The sequence below is a fragment of the Vipera ursinii genome (assembly GCF_947247035.1).
Source record: "Vipera ursinii genome assembly, chromosome: 15".
Taxonomy (NCBI): Eukaryota; Metazoa; Chordata; class Lepidosauria; order Squamata; family Viperidae; genus Vipera; species Vipera ursinii.
Window position 1 is genome coordinate 6,486,452 of NC_139528.1, and position 16,889 is coordinate 6,503,340.

Consider the following 16,889-nt stretch of genomic DNA (forward strand, 5'->3'; position numbering starts at 1 on the left):
TCTAATCTGTTTAACTTTGGAAGACACACACACACACACACACACCAGCCCCCAGCTGATTCCATAGGATCCTCCACAATGGTGGGATTCAGGCCATTTGCACCACTTCGGCAGAACCGGTAGCTAATTTTTGGTTGCCCAGGCCCAGAACGGACATCCGGAAGCGGCATCCATGCATAGAACCGGTTGTTTACCTATTTGAATCCCACCACTGGTCCTCCACGGTGCAGTGTGTGGTGGACACATTCCAGGTTCATGCTCATTTTTTGAGTGGAGCAATTGAGGTGCCGTTGTAACTTTGGACGCTCACTAAATGAACTGTTGTAAGTCGAGGACTGCCTGAACTAGAGTTCTGAAATCATAACCAATCTAATCGCCAAATTCTAAAATCAAAACTTCATTTTTATCGTACTTAAGCAAGAAGTCGAAAAGGGATCTCCAAGTGGAGCAACCTACCTCCAGAAGCTGTGAATGCTCCAACACTGGAGATTTTTAAGAAGAGACTGGACAGCCATTTGTCTGAAAGGGTAGAGGGTTTCCTGCCCGAGCAGGGGGTTGGACTAGATGACCTCCAAGGTCCCTTCCAACTATTATTATTATTATTATTATTATTATTATTATTATTATTATTATTATTATTATTATTATTATTATTATTATTATTATTGCTTTTGTCTTCCATCCAAGTGACTTTCAGCCAGCCAGGCTGGTGAGTAGGGCTTCCCCTCCTCACTCAGGGCTGGCTCCAAGTTCCTTTGGCAGTCAGCCTTGGCCTCCGATGAGTCAGGCCTACCGTTTGTTCCACAGGAGGGCTGACTAAGTGGCTAGAAGCCTATCTTGGGGTTTTCGAAAGCCTCGCGTGCCCGTGAGTCTCCTGGAAATCTAGTTGTGGGGGCTACATTTATCAGCAGCACTGGGATCGTTTCCAACGGGATTTGCTTCCCCCCCCCCCAGCAATACAGACTTGCTGTGGAGGAAACACGGAAGAGAGATCTAACGAATCAGTTTTGCCCCCACCCATTTAAAACAATTTAAAACAGAACGTTCTTCTTGCAACATCAGGGGAGACGCTGAAAGATCTAAGCAAGAAAAAAGGAAGGACCGAAATCCTTATCGGCCCCAAACCAGCATTGTCTGGGCCTAAAGTGAGTCGTAATTCACCACTTCGAAAAACGACAGCAGCCAGAAGGGGAAGGCTGATATAAAAGCCACGCGGTATGTGATGGCTCGTTGAGGTGCTTCCAAGAAAAAGGCAGCACGCAGGGATGCAATCAGGTGAAGCTTTATTTAGATATAAAGCAGAGAGAAAGAGTTCCCTGGCATGGAGGCACCCATGCCTGGATTGAGCTCTTGTTCTAGCTCCCTTTGGGACTGATCCATGGGCTCAATCCAGGCATGGGTATCTCCATGGCAGGGACATTGTAATACAACTGACCAGATAGCTGACCAAACCTGTACCCATTGACCGACACAACCTTCTGTGTAAGCGTTTGTGTTTGGTCTTCTGAATGTGTATCTGCATGTCTATGACACCTGCTCGCCCCCTCACATACACTCACTGGTCCCTGTCATTGGCTGGCAAGAAGGGGATTTGTTAGATGTTTTTGTGCCAGCCATGGCAGCTCCTTAAAAAGGTCACCAGATGGGAGCAAAGAGGCACCTTTGCTCCCACTGGTGGGTCAGGGGTCTCCGGCTCCTGCAGCCCCATTGGAGAGAGTTAATGGCCCTCCGGCCCCCTCACTCTCATTGGTAAGGGAGGGGCCGGGGACCCCCATACCCACCAGTGGGAGCAAAGGTGCTTCTTTGCTCCCATCTGGTGACCTTTTTAAGGAACCGCCATGGCTGGCACAAAAACATCTAACACGGTATTCAGTGGCCTCCTTTGGGCCCCGGTATTCCAAATTAGTTGTCTGGATTTGAGATGGTTGCTTGGGTGTTACACAAATCCCGCCTCAATCGTGGAGTCCACTCCATCTCCTTCAAGAAGTTCGGAGAAGCAAATAGCAGCCAGGAGCATTGTGTAGTAGGCCACCTTCAGCTTCCCAAGGAAAGGCGAGATATAAATCTAATAAATATTAAATATTGATTTCCCACGTTGGTGATGTGTTGGGGAAGAGAGGAGGAACAGCTCCAAATGGCTTCGGATGGAAAGCTTAGGGAGTTCGCTGCACGTACAGGTAGGTAGTCCTCAACTTATGACCACAACGGAGCTCAAAATTTATGCTGTTAAGGGAGACATTTGTTAAGGGAGCTTTGGCCCATTTTAGGGCTTTTCTTGCCACATTTGTTAAGCGAATCGCTGCAGCTGTTAAATTAGTAACACGGTTGTTAAGTAAATCCGGCTTCCCCTACTGACTTTGCTTTTCCAGAAGGTCGCGAAAGGGGAAATCACGTGACCCCGGGACCCTGCAACCGTCATAAATATGAGTCAGTTGCCAAGCGTCTGCATTTTGATCATGTGACCAGCAGGAATGCTGCAAAGGTTGTAAGCATGAGAAACGGTCGCTATGTGATTTTTTTTCAGTACCGTTGTAGCTTCGAACGGTCACTAAGTTATAAGTCGAGGACTGCCTGGACTCTGGGGGATCCTCCTTTGCCACTGCCTGACCTTTGCCACTGCTCTCTTGACTTCTGTGCAGGGTGTTCAACCTACATGGACATTGTGATTGTCTTGGATGGCTCCAACAGCATTTACCCATGGTACGAAGTGCAGAATTTTCTTAGCAACATTCTCAGCAAATTTTTCATTGACCCAGAGCAGATCCAAGTGAGTCTTGTTTGCTTTTTCACTGTTTCTTGTGGTTCTTCTAAGGTTTAAAAAAACCATTGGGAGCTGGGAGGTGTCTACTTGAATCTCTCCGGGAAAAGAGAATCCATCTTTGGCCCTTTGAAGCTCTGTGAAATGGCTCTTCTCGTTAGGAAAAAGTTCCTAGTTCAGTCTGTCTCCAGAAGTTTCTGTTTTAGCTTCACGATCATCTTCCTTGCACTTCTCCGAACCTCATCCGGTTTCTCCGAATTTTTGTTCAAATCGAGAGCTCAAAAGAGCTCAGGAAAAGATATTTTCCCCACCAGCAAAACATCAGAAGTCTGGTGGCAACTTTTCTGAATAACAGATTTTGTTCAACGTTACAAACTTTTATGAGCTGCAGCCCACTTCCTCAGATGCATTCTAGGTAGCTGGTCTAAGTTACTCTCCTCCCGTAGAGCGAAAACATTAGAGCCTGCAGATCACAGTCTGTCTATCTAGACTGGGAATATATTTTTATCTAAATTTTAGTTCCAATTGTATCAGAAGGAGGTAGTTATCTGAAGGCTCACCAGCTAAGCAGGATTGTATCTGCAGGTCACTCTTTAGGAGGGAGACACCAGGAAATCAGGGAGTCCAAAAATATTCAGAAAGAAAGGAAGGAAGGAAGGAAGGAAGGAAGGAAGGAAGGAAGGAAGGAAGGAAGGAAGGAAGAAAGAAAGAAAGAAAGAAAGAAAGAAAGAAAGAAAGAAAGAAAGAAAGAGGAAGGAAGGAAGGAAGGAAAGTAAGAGAAAGGAAGGAAAAAGAAAGAGGAAGGAAGAAAATAGAAAGAGAAAGGAAGGAAGAAAAGAAAGAGAAAAAGGAAGGAAGAAAAAGAGAAAGGAAGGAAGAAAAGAAAGAGAAAAAGGAAGGAAGAAGAAAGGAAGGAAGAAAAAGGAAGGAAAAGAGAAAAAGAGAAAGGAAGAAAAGAAAGAGAAAAAGGAAGGAAGAAGAAAGGAAGGAAGAAAAAGGAAGGAAAAAAGAAAAAGAGAAAGGAAGAAAAGAAAGAGAAAAAGGAAGGAAGAAGAAAGGAAGGAAGAAAAAAGAGAAAGGAAGGAAGAAAAGAAAGAAAAAGAAAGGAAGGAAGGAAGAAAAGGAAGAAAAAGGAAGGAAAAGAAAGAAAGAAAAAGAGGAAGGAAAAAGAAAGAAAGAAAAGAAAGAAAGAAAAAGAGAAAGAAAGAAAGAGAAAGAAAGAAAGAAAGAAAGAAAGAAAGAAAGAAAGAAAGAAAGAAAAAGAAAGAAAGAAGAAATCCTTGATGCTCTCTGTGCTTGGTTGTTTCCTCCCAAACATTTCATTCCCCAACTAGGTTTACCTCTTCAGTGCGAGAAGGGATAAGGAGTTGTTCTCCGTCTGTGTACAGTGGCACGGCTTGCCCTGTCGGTGTTGATGGGAGTGTGGTTTCCTTCTGGGTAACTCCTCAACTGAGGTTTTGTTTGCTGCTTGATTGTTGGTCTGGTATTAATCCCTGCTTATTTTTGTGTGTTGATGGCTGGTGAGGAAATGTTCTGATCTTTTTGCTTTCTTTTTTAGCCTTTCCACTGTCTCTTCTTTTGAGTGGCGTGTAAATGTTGTTTATCTCTGTCTGCCGGTTGATGGCTGGTTGGTTTGTTTCTCTGAGTGCCGAGCTTCTAGGAATGACCTACTACGGGCTCCTACTTTCATTTGGTTGCCAAAAGAACTGCACGGATGCCTCCCTAAAGTCGCCCAAGAATGAAGCCTCCGTGTTTTGACTTCCAGCACAGTCACAGCTGAAACACAGACTTTGCTTTTGAACTAGAATACCCACGTTTGAGGCAAAGTTGCGTCTCCTTGGTCCACCCCCTTCAGGGTTTCATTTTTCTCATGAGACCTCTCTGGAGTCTTCAGGGCTACGAGAGGTTTCCCGTCTCTTCCCAGTCTGGCCCCGTAGAACTCTCATCCTTGCACGAAAGCTGCATGGGACCTGCAAGGCAACTTTACCTGTTCAGACCGTTTTTATCTCCACCCACCTCACCCCGTTTCGCTCATGAGCTGCTGACCAGGGTCACAGCACGCTCTCCCATTTCCCCCACTATAACAAGAAAGACTGGCCCAGTCATCCGGGAAGTTCCCATGCCTGAGGATGGAGTGAAACTTGGACTATCCTTCTCCAATCCCCTCATCAACCCACACCCTCATCTCTGGAAAAGAGATGTTGGGGAAGGCAGCTTAGACAAGGGGTCTCCAACCCCTGGTCCGTGGACCGGTACCGGGCTGCGGCATGCCAGCAACCGGGTTTGCACAAACAAGCAAAGCCCCATCCGTGGGATGCAGGCAGCACACAAAACCACACGCCCCTCCGGTCCGCGGAAAAACCTTTCCCCACGGAATCGGTCCCTGGTGCCCCAGAAGGTTGGGGACCTCTGGCTTAGACCAAGCTGGTTTTAGGGGATCAAGGCCCACACACACACACACACACACACACACACACACACACACACACTCCTCCAAAGACTGTATCATGGCCTCAAGGGGGGTCTTCCTCCTCCTTGGCCTCACAGGTGGGAGTCTTGCAGTACAGCGAAGTTGCGATTCACGAGTGGACCCTGAAGGACTACAAGACGGCCGAAGAAGTCATTGAAGCTGCCCAAAATATCAGCCGGCAGGAAGGACTTGAAACTCGGACGGCTGCTGCCATCCACAAGGCCTGGTAGGTGCTGGGAGGCGCAAGAGAAGGCGGGAATCCGGTGCATGAGCTCGTGGTCAAGCAGGCAGATCGCCGTCCTTGATCTAGTCAATGCTGTGGGGGGAAAAAATGGGAATTCATCAGGGCTGCTAGCCCTACCACAGGGGTAGGCAACCTCGGCTCTTTTATGACTCATGGACTTCAACTCCCAGAATTCCTGAGTCAGCTGACTCAGGAATTCTGGGAGTTGAAGTCCATGAGTCATAAAAGAGCCGAGGTTGCCTACCCCTGCCCTACCACTATGTTCCATGAAAGAGTAGCCTTTGGGGGCCAATATCAGCATCCAAAGAAAGACCTGGGTCTAATCCAGCCTTCTGCGTGGGGCCAACCCTGCTCCAGGTTGAAGGAAGATCTCCCTGCTCATCCAGCTGACTTCTAAGCACGGAAGCTGCACGGTTTTGGTAATGGTTTTCAAAGCCCTACATGGCATGGGTCCGGAGTACCTCGGGGATCACCTGCTGCCGGCGTCACCTTCCCTCCGCCCTGTGCGTTCCCACAGAGAGGGCCTCCTCAGGGTGCCACCGGTCAGAGAATGTCGGCTGGTGGCCCCCAGGGGAAGGGCCTTCTCTGTGGGCACCCCGGCTTTGTGGAATCAACTGCCGGTTGAGCTCCGGATGGCACCTGACCTTCGCTCCTTCCGAACTGCCGACCTTCTGATCAACAAGCTAGCGTCCTAACCCACTGAGCCACCACGTCCCTTGGATGGATGGATAGATAGATAGATAGATAGATATAGATAGATGATGGATGGATAGATAGATGATAGATAGATGATAGAGATAGATGATAGATAGACAGACAGACAGACAGACAGACAGACAGACAGACAGACAGACAGATAGATAGATAGATAACACTGCATTATCCAATATGGAGAAGAGCAATTTTTGAAAGATAAGTTTGTACAATGATTCAAAATTGTGAAGTTAGATGCGTGCCTGAAGGCTGTTGTCTCCTGAAATAGCCTCTCCTTTGCTGCAAGGAGCTTGTGCTTTGATTGATTGAGGGGCAGCCAATCACCACAAGCAGCAGAATTTTAAGGAACCAACATTGTCCAAATTTTAACAAAGCAACTTGTCCCATTCGGTAAACCAGATTACTTTGTCAGGGAGGAAAACTCTTCTCCCCCCCCCCCACAAAGTCACCGTTTCTTTCTCGCTTTTGCCTGCAGCACGGAGGCCTTCAGTCCGGAAAGGGGGGGCAGAGAAGGAGCTACCAAGCTGATGATCGTCCTCACCGACGGAGAGTCCCACGATGGGGAAGAACTTAAAGATGCCCTGGATGAGTGTGAGGAGCGGAACGTGACACGTTACGCCATCGCGGTAAGCGTCCCAGCAGAGGGAGAGGCAGATAGGCAGGGTGGGTGTCAACCGTCCGGCTTGGCGAATTCACCATTGAGGAAACTCTACAGCAGAGGTCTTCAAACTTGGCCCTTTTATGACTCATGGACTTCAACTCCCAGAATTTCTCAGCCAGGCATGCTCTACAGTTTTGGGGTGCCATAAGAGATAAATCTTTATTGAATGCACACCCTGGCACTGAAGAAGTAAAACCAATTCTAGTTAATTGTCCTCACCGTTAGGAAGTTTTCCCTTAATTCCTGGTTGCTTCTCTCCTGGATTAGTTCCCATCCATGGTTACTGGTCCTGCCTTCTGGCCTCATGGTGTCAGATGTCATGAAATGATGTCTCTGTTCTACCCAGGTCTTGGGCCACTACATCCGCCGGAAGAAAGACCCCAACTCGTTCATCAATGAAATTAAATACATTGCCAGCGACCCAGACGAAAAGTACTTCTTCAACGTGACGGACGAGGCAGCCCTGAATGACATTGTGGACTCTTTGGGAGACCGGATCTTCAGCCTTGAAGGTGCCGGGAAAGGAGGCGGTGTTTGCAACTGGGGTGCGGTGTGGGGGGGAATGGAACCCATTTGTCTGAAATGGCACAAGGTCTCCTTATGCCTGAGCAGGGGGTTGGACTAGAAGACCTCTGAGGTCCCTTCCAACTCTGTAATTCTGTGAGGGTAACTGCTGGGCTATAGGTAAGTCCAGCTGTTCCGTTTCAAGTAGAGGTGTGAATGCGGATCCCACGTGAAACAGCCAGAGTTTATGCTGATCCCACGTGAAACAGCCAGAATAAACTCAAATGAAATGGGAATAACAAATCACTTGTATTTCTCATGCGTCCAGTGTCAACAACTCACGATTACAGCAATGGTCCATCCTGAATGCAAGATTGTAATTTGGGCCCATCTCATCAGATTAAAAAATGATGAACTTTCCATCCTGTGCAAAGTTACACGTTGAAAATGGAGGTTGATATCCCAGGGTTCATCCAGAGCAGGGGTAGGCAACCTCGGCTCTTTTATGACTCATGGACTTCAACTCCCAGAATTCCTGAGTCAGCTGACTCAGGAATTCTGGGAGTGGAAGTCCATGAGTCATAAAAGAGCCGAGGTTGCCTACCCCTGATCCAGAGAGATAACACAAAGACAAAGGCGGGAAGTCCTGCCATAAATTATGAAAGCTCCACCCACTTAACTAGAAAGCATGCTTTTCACTATACAGCTAGACTACAATTCCCATCAGGCATCTCTTGAGGAAATAACGTTTAACCCTGTAAACGCTACATGTTCTTACATACAATGCTGCTAGGGTGCTGTATTAACCCTGTAAATGCTGAATACACCAACACAATTCTTAATTCCTAAACTAGATATAAAACGGAGCAGCTGAATGTATCCTGGTCCAGCACACCAGCACCATTGTAATTCTAGTAGTTCTGTAATAAAATGGCCTCCAGTGATATCCAGAAGTTGCCATCTCCCCCCACCCACCCCTTTTTTTTTTAAACAGGAACCCGCGAGTATAACTCTTTCGAGCTGGAAATGTCTCAGGTTGGCTTCTCCACCCACCTGCTGGAGGTAAGAGACCAATCAGGCTTCTCTCGTTTCCAAATGTGCCTCTTGGGAAAAAAGCAGGATGAAGTTGGCAAAAGGGCAGGCAGAGCGTCCTACTCTGGGAGCCCGCATTTCCCTCTCCCACGCAGGGGTCTACGGCTATTCGCTGGCCGCAAGACAAGAATTGCACCAATACCGAAGAAATGGTGGAATAGAGTCATCGAAGGAAGGATGCAAGACAGGATGAAATGTGAATGACAAAAATTTAAATAATTTTATTATTTGGACCGCCAGGAAGTTCGATCCTGACCGGCTCAGGGTTGACTCAGCTTTCCGTCCTTCCGAGAGGAGAAAATAAGGACCCAGATTGTTGGGAAGGGCAAGAGGCTGACTCTGTAAACCGCTTAGAGAGGGCTGTAAAGTACGGTGAAGCAGTGTATAAGCCTGCTATTGCCCTTTTTTCCTTCCTTCCTTCCTTCCTTCCTTCCTTCCTTCCTTCCTTCCTTCCTTCCTTCCTTCCTTCCTTCCTTCCTTCCTTCTTTCCTCCCTCCCTCCCTCCCTCCCTCCCTTCCTTCCTTCCTTCCTTCCTTCCTTCCTTCCTCCCCTTCCCTTCCCTTCCCTTCCCTTCCCTTCCCTTCCCTTCCCTTCCCTTCCAAGTGCTTAGAATCCAGAATTGCAGGCACACTCTGCCCATTGCCAGCAGTTCGATCCTGACCGGCTCAAGGTTGACTCAGCCTTCCATCCTTCCGAGTGGAAAAAATAAGGACCCAGATTGTTGGGAAGGGCAAGAGGCTGACTCTGTAAACCGCTTAGAGAGGGCTGTAAAGCATGGTGAAGCGGTATATAAGTCTTAAGTGCTATTGCTGTTATATAAACCTAAATAAAGCAAATTTATACAGCTTGCCCAACTCACAGACGGGTGATCCATGCAGCTTGTACTCTGGAAACCAGATAGCCTTTGGGTGGCCCTTTGCTCTAAGTATGTGGAGTGTCTGGACGGCTGTCGCTGTTTCTCTCCTGGCAGGACGGACTCCTCTTTGGCATGGTGGGGGCCTACGACTGGGATGGGGGGGTGCTCAAAGAGGGCCGGTCGGGACCAGTCACTCCCCCACGGGAAGCTTTTGCAAGAGAGTTCCCGCGAAAGCTGAACAACCACGCGGCCTATCTGGGTAAGGAAAAAGGCGGATGGTAAGGCCAAAGGCACGAGCTAACCCAACCTTCTGTTTCCAACAGTGGTTGGCCCCTGTCTCTGAGACGCAGCAGAAGAATGCTCTTCTGCAATTTGGCCAGAGGAGGTAGACTGCCCCAGCATCTGGGAGCTTCAGGTCTCCATCGTGCCTCTCCTCTGGGAATGTCTTTCAATCAATCAGAAGAGGGACTTTGGAGGTCTAGTCTAGTCCCTTGCTCAAACAGGAGAACCTATACCAGGGGTAGGCAACCTCGGCTCTTTATGACTCATGGACTTCAACTCCCAGAATTCCTGAGTCAGCTATGCTTATAAGCCGCCCTGAGTCTTCGGAGAAGGGCGGGATATAAATGGAATTAAAATAAAATAAAATAAATAAATAAAAGAGCCAAGATTGCTTACCCCTGACCTATACCATCTCTGACATGAGACTGTCTAGCTAGCTTCTTTTAAAAAAACTCCAGTGTTGGAGCATCCACCACTTCTGGTGGCGAGCTGTTCCAGTGGTGAATTGTCCTCACTGTTAGGAAGTTTCTCCTTAGTTCCAGGTTGCTTCTCTCCTTGATGAGTTTCCTGTCTTGCCTTCAGGTGCTTTTGAAAATAAGTTGACTCCCCTCTTCTTTATGGCAGGCTTTCAAATAATGGAATACTGCCGTCATGCCCTTCCACCCCCACCCCAGTCCTTCTTTTCTCTCGACTGGCCAAACCGAAATCCCACAACCGTTCTTCATATGTTTTGGTCTCCAGGCCTTTGATCCTCCTAGTTGCTCTTCTCTGCACTTTTTCCAAAGCCTCAACATCTTTTTTGTAATGTGGTGACCAAAACCTTGGTGTTTTCCAGTATTCCTTTTAAAGCCATCCGAGTTTGTAAACACTCCGGTCTAAAATGTAATAATAATAATAATAATAATAATAATAATAATAATAATAATAATAATAATAATAATTTATTATTATTATTGTTGTTGTTGTTGTTGTTGTTGTTGTTGTTGTTGTTGTTGTTGCGCCACTCGTACAAGTGCTTGTTGCTCGTGCAAATGCCTGCACGCTCACCTTCCTCCACTTGCACGGCCCCGGTAGTGGGCCACAGCCCGTGGGTTGGGGACCCCCAGACTAGAATACCTCCAAGGTCCCTTTCAACATTACTATTCTATGTTCTGCCCGTGACTGTGACTTACTTTCTTTCTTATTTCCCTTTTTTGTCAGGCTACACCGTCTCTTCAATCAGACGCAGGGGTGGGCGAAGGCTCTACCTGGCCAGCGCCCCCCGTTTCCAGCACAAGGGCAAAGTTATCCTGTTCGAGATGGAGGGAGATGGCAGCGTGACCGTCTCTCAGGCCCTGACAGGAGACCAAGTAAGGCACTCACAACGTCATTCATCATCTCCCCTTTGTACTGGAAGCCATTTATAACAGAAGCAGGAAGGGCTAGCTAGAAGACCCCTGTGTGTGTGTGTGTGAGAGAGAGAGAGTCTTTGTGTGACCATCCGTCCGTGTTGCTGTATTAAGGGCGTGTGAGAATGTTGGGCATGTGTTTGTGTTTTCCGGCCGCTGATATGCAGAGGCTGGTACATTGTCCTTCTGAGGTTTCTGCTCATTTGATATCGATTCAACAGAAGAAGCAGTTGTTTCCTGACACCCAATTCTCACCATTGCCTTAATTTCGTTGTCCTACTTCGGTAAGCAGCTCCTGTGGTCGGATTCAGAATCTTGTTTTTAAGAGGACAGAAGCCAAAGGGGCTTTCTCAAGAGGCAGCTGGGACTTTCTTGTTATTCTTTGAAGACGTTTCGCTTCTCGTCCAAGAAGCTTCTTCGGAGCTTCAGGGCTCAAGAAACTCCTTGGAGGAGAAGCGAAACGTTTTCAAAGAATAATGGGAAAATCCAGTCGCCTCTTGAAAAAAAAAGCAGCTTTGGGACAACCGGGTCCTGGAAAACGGAGAATCTTCATCATCAAGAGGACAGAACATTTCCCAGCGTCCTTAATGCTTCTCTTCTCTTACAAGTGTCCTTCAAATAAAGGGGATTATACCATAATTTGAAAATGTTTTGTACGTGGTGGTGCATAGAAATCCAGACTGTGAGGAGTGGGGGGGGGGGGCGGAAAAACTATCCTAAAAGCAGCCAGGGAGTTTTCCGCCAGAAGCATTGGTTGAAGCAACTTGTCACCTGTACTACAAACAGGTGTGGGGAACGTTGTTTGGGATTCTCAGGAGAGAGAGGCTGCATTCCAGAGGAACAAGAGATGGTAAAGTTAAGACTGGAAAGGACCTTGGAGGACATCTAGTCCAACCCCCTGCTCAGGCAGGAAACCCTATACCAGTTCAGACAAATGGCTGTCCAGTCTCTTCTTAAAAACTTCCAGTGTTGGAGCATTCACCGCTTCTGGAGGCAGGTTGTTCCACTGGTGAATTGTTCTCACTGTCAGGAAGTTTCTCCTTAGTTCCAGGTTGCTTCTCTCCTTGGTTAGTTTCCATCCGTTGCTTCTTGTCCTGCCTTCGGACGCTTTGGAGAATAGCTTGACTTCCTCTTCTTTGGGGCAGCCCCTGAGATATTGGAAGACTCCTATCGTGTCCCCCCTCGTCCTTCTCTTCATTAAACTAAGACAGACCCAATTCCAGCAACTGTTCTTCATACATTTTAGCCTCCCGTCCCCTAATCCTCTTTGTTCGGAAGAACTTCACCAGGTCTTTCTTAGTTTGGGGAGCCTGACACAGGAGAGAGCATGAGGTGCCCAGGTAGATCTGCCTTCACAGACGTTGACGTCGCCTTCATTGTCTCGTGCAGATTGGATCCTACTTTGGCAGTGAGGTTTGCCCAGTGGACGTCAACGGGGACGGCGTGACAGATGTCCTCCTTGTGGCTGCCCCCATGTACCTGGGCCCACAGAACAAAGAGATTGGCTGCGTTTACCTGTACAGGGTTGGACAGGTGAGTGTCGTTGAGGGGCAGGGGTTTAATCGGAGTTTGAATTGGGGGTCGTATTTCTGTAAGACAGCCAGGGTCACCAGGAGTGAGTTGGCTAGCCATATACTTTTTTAAAATTAAATAATAAATGAAACGTACGGAGAAACTACACGTAGTCCTCAACCTGCGACCACAATTGAGCCCAACATTTCTGTAGTTAATTTTAAGACGTCGGTTAAGTGAGTTTTGTCCCATTTTACGACCTTCCTCGCCACGGTTACTAAGTGAATCACCGCAGGCGTTAAAATTAGGGACAGGGTTGCGAAGTGGACCTGGCTTCCCCCATTGACTTTGCTTGTCAGGAGGTCGCCAAAAGTGATCCCGTGACCCCCTTGGGAAAGAGCGACGGTCATCAACGTGAAGCAGTGGCCAAGCATCTAAATTTGGGTCACGCGACCGCGGAGAGGCTGCAACGGTCGTAAGTGTGAAAAAGGGTCCAAAGCCACGTTTTTCAGTGCCGTTGTAACTGCGAATGGTCGCTAAATGAGCTATTGTAAGTCGAGGACTACCCGTCCAAAGGGAGATTATTTTTTTTTCTCTTCACTTTGTGGTTGTGCACCCAGAACCAATCTTAGCATCTGCCTGGCAATATGCAAAAAAAAGTTCATTTCCTGATGTGAGTTGGATGCCGAGGTGAGAAAGGAATGTCTTTGCTTTTAATAAGCGCTTCTCTGTCTCCTCTTCTTTTTGAAGTCACTCCTGACATTCAACGGGACCCTCTTTCCTGACCCCAAACCTCAGGATGCTCGCTTTGGCTACGCCTTGCTGGCTGTGCCCGATCTTAATCACGACAGCTTTAACGATGTAGTTGTGGGTGCCCCCTTGGAAGACAACCACCAGGGGGCGGTCTACTTGTACCACGGCTATCGTACAACTGTATTACCACGTTTCAAACAGGTGCGTGAGCTCTAGCATTATCCACTTTCAATTTCTACTTTTCCTTTCCCATGAGTTAACAACAACAACAACAACAACAATGATAATATAATAAGTTGGAGGTCTTCTAGTACATGCACCTGCAACATAACACCCTGGACTTAATAATTGTCGATAAGAAAGACAAAAAAGTCTGGATAGCGGACGTGGCAGTGCCTGGAGACAGCAGAATAGACGAGAAAGAACTGGAGAAGATCACAAAATACAAAGACGTACAAATAGAAATAGAAAGACTGTGGCAAAGGCAAGCAAGGGTAGTACCAATAGTAATAGGTGCCTGGGGTGCAATCCCAAAACAACTGGAGCACCACTTGAACACAATCGGCATTGACAAATGCGCCATCAGACAATTGCAAAAGGCGGCCTTACTAGGAACTGCTTCCATCCTGCAACGAGATCTGTAACGCCATCAAACTTCCACATCTGCCTATCCCAGGTCCTTGGGAAGGACTCAATAGGTAGACAAAAATTCTAAATCCAGTCTGAACAACTGGCTGACTGTGCACTGAATAATAATAATAATAATAATAATAATAATAATAATAATAATAATAATAATAATAATAATAATGATGATGATGATGATACCCATTGTCATCAGGGCACTGGGAACTATGTCCAAAAACTTTGCAAAGTACATCAAGAAATTGCAGCTTCCTGCAATAACTCCAGCAAAGCTACAAAAAAACTGTGCTACTCGGAACATCTTAAAATGTAAGGAGATACCTGGTTGATACCTAGGATGCTGGCAGCAACCCGTGTCAACCATTAGTGCCAGTCAGTTTGAGTGTTCAGTTGAATGAGGTTCATGTTTAATGAATAAAAATTACATAATAATAATAATAAAAAAGTTGGAAGGGACCTTGGAGATCCTGCTCAGGCAGGAAACCATATACCATTTCAGCCTACCATTTCAGTCAAATGGCTGTCCAGTCTCTTCTTAAAAACTTCCACTGTTGGCGTATTCACCACTTCTAGAGGCAGGTTGTTCCACTGGTTAATTGTTCTGACTGTCAGGAAGTTTCTCCTTAGTTCTAGGTTGCTTCTCTCTTTGGTCAGTTTCCATCCGTTGCTTCTTGTCCTGCCTTCGGGCGCTTTGGAGAATAATGTCCCAGGAGTTTCTTTTGATGCATCTGCTAACGGGACGGTTGACATACGTTTCCAAGCATCCAGGCAGGGTCCCCAGAGTCCTCAGCTTTGGGAACGCAGGCTAAAAAAAGGCCAAAAAACGGTCGCTTTCTTCCCTGGCAGCGCATCGAGTCAGCCGGGCTTCGCTGGGGCCTTCGCTATTTTGGCCGCAGCTTGGACGGGCAGATCGACATGGACGGGGACGGCCTGGTGGATCTGGCTGTGGGGGCCCAGGATGCTGCAGTGGTCTTAAGGTGAGGGGCTGGAAGGAGGACCATGGAAGACGAATCCCATTCGGGGGGGGGCTGGTGAGTAACAGGAAAGCTGGTGCCTTGCAGAATCTTCGCTCGGGGGAAAGGCAAGGCGTGGGAAGACTTTTCAGCAGAGTCTCAGAAATTGCCTGGCACTCTGAAGAAGCTTCTTATCCACGAAAGCAGAGGTCAGCCCCGCTTCTGGCCTTGAGGCCGAACCTCCAGATCTCTTGGAATGGGTCTATGACCTGTAACTCGCCAGGGGACAAGAGTTACACTAATATCGAAGAAATAGTGTCATAGAATCATTAAAAAAAAAAGAATGTCAAAGCAGGGACGAAATGAAATGTCAATGACAAAAATTAAAATACAGGGAGTCCCCGACTTACAAGGGTTCACTTAGTGACCAAAGTTACAACGGCACTGAATAAAAGTAACTTACGACCAATTTTCACCGGTATGACCAGTGCAGCATCCCCAGGGTCACGTGATTTACGCTTGGATGCTTGACAGTTGAGTCACATTTAATAACTGCTGCAGTGTCCCAGGTGTGTGTGTGTGTGTGTGTGTGCATCACCTTTTGTGACCTCCTGGCAAGCCAAAACAATGGGAAAGCCAAATTCACTTAACAACTGTGTTACAGATTTAAGAACTTCAGTGATTCACTTAACCAATGTGGCCAGAAAATGGTGCTCGCAAATTGAGGACCACCTGTCATTTTTTTTACATTATTTTAAATAATTAAATTCACTTGTTGGGTTGTTCCACAGCAAGCTGGCCCTGGTGACTTGTCCCATTCAACTTGAAAATCCTTACAAGGATTTTGTAAGCACATCAGAATCTTGCAAGAGCGTCAAAACTTTGGCAGATACGTCCGTCCCGCTGAACATTTCCAGTCCCTTTATTTTTTTATTCGTTAAATTTATATGCCACCAATCTCAATGTTAAGGGTGCCTCTTATTTATTAAAGTACTAGCAACCCGCCCTATAGTTCAAAGATAGATGAAGGGCTGAGGAATTCTGGGTGTTGAAGTCCACACACCTTAAAAAGTTGCCGAGGAACATGGCTATATAGAGAGGGCATATGACAGTAATATAGATTGTACCCAATCACAGTGCTTAGATTGTGGAAGCCGGTATGTCTTTGGTGGTTACAATTATATTTGTTGGCAACAAACCAGATCCAGGAGGATTGTGCAGATCAATGGATCCATCTCGGTCAACCCTCCCACCATCAACGTGATCCAGAAAAACTGCCAGAGAAATGGGAAGGAATCTGTCTGTGTGACGGCTAACTTCTGCTTCCGCGTGACCTCGCGCTCTCTGGGTCCCCGCGACAGCCATATGAGTAAGTGCCTCACAAGCCAGAGCTTCAAATGTTTCTGCTACTGCCCAGCTTGGTTACGTGACATCATATCATCATCATCAAGTTGGAAGGGACCTTGGAGGTCATCTAGTCCAACCCCCTGCTCAGGCAGGAAACACTGTACCAGTTCAGACAAATGGCTGTCCAGTCTCTTCCTAAAAACTTCCAGTGTTGGAGCATTCGCCACTTCTGGAGGCAGGCTGTTAATAATAATAATAAAGTTGGAAGGGACCTTGGAGGTCATCTAGTCCAACCCCCTGCTCAGGCAGGAAACCCTATACCAGTTCAGACAAATGGCTGTTCAGTCTCTTCCTAAAAACTTCCAGTGTTGGAGCATTCATCACTTCTGGAGGCAGGTTAATTGTTCTCACTGTCAGGAAGTTTCTCCTTAGTTCTAGGTTGCTTCCCTCCTTGATTAGTTTCCACCCGTTGCTTCTTGTCCTGCCTTCTGGTGCTTTGGAGAATAGCTTGATTCCCTCTTCTTTGGGGCAGCCCCTGAGATACTGGAAGAGTTGCTATCATGTCCCCCCGGTCCTTCTCTTCATTAAACTAGACATACCCTATTCCTGCAACCGTTCCTTGTATGTTTTGGCCTCCAGTCCCCTAATCATCTTTGTTGCTCTTCTCCGCACTCTTTCCAGAGTCTCAACATCTTTTTTACATCGTGGTG

At 47.1% G+C, this 16,889-nt stretch overlaps 1 protein-coding gene across 7 annotated transcripts in view; it reads left to right on the plus strand.

Annotated features, from left to right (window-relative positions):
- Window positions 1–16,889, plus strand: part of ITGA10 (integrin subunit alpha 10) — a 73,944-nt gene that overhangs the window by 39,187 nt on the left and 17,868 nt on the right. For 5 of the 7 annotated variants that reach the window (XR_014493832.1, XM_083374171.1, XM_083374172.1 and 2 more), the window contains 11 exons: window positions 2,640–2,767; window positions 5,306–5,454; window positions 6,662–6,812; window positions 7,194–7,359; window positions 8,346–8,413; window positions 9,414–9,558; window positions 10,782–10,930; window positions 12,359–12,502; window positions 13,232–13,435; window positions 14,726–14,856; window positions 16,035–16,201. Coding sequence is in view for 6 of the 7 variants with exons in the window: in XM_083374171.1 (XP_083230297.1) it covers window positions 2,640–2,767; window positions 5,306–5,454; window positions 6,662–6,812; window positions 7,194–7,359; window positions 8,346–8,413; window positions 9,414–9,558; window positions 10,782–10,930; window positions 12,359–12,502; window positions 13,232–13,435; window positions 14,726–14,856; window positions 16,035–16,201 (1,602 nt within the window). In the remaining variant the exon portion in view is untranslated. The remainder of the gene's footprint in view (window positions 1–2,639; window positions 2,768–5,305; window positions 5,455–6,661; window positions 6,813–7,193; window positions 7,360–8,345; window positions 8,414–9,413; window positions 9,559–10,781; window positions 10,931–12,358; window positions 12,503–13,231; window positions 13,436–14,725; window positions 14,857–16,034; window positions 16,202–16,889) is intronic. The other 2 variants (XM_083374175.1, XM_083374176.1) reach the window with 1 other exon arrangement.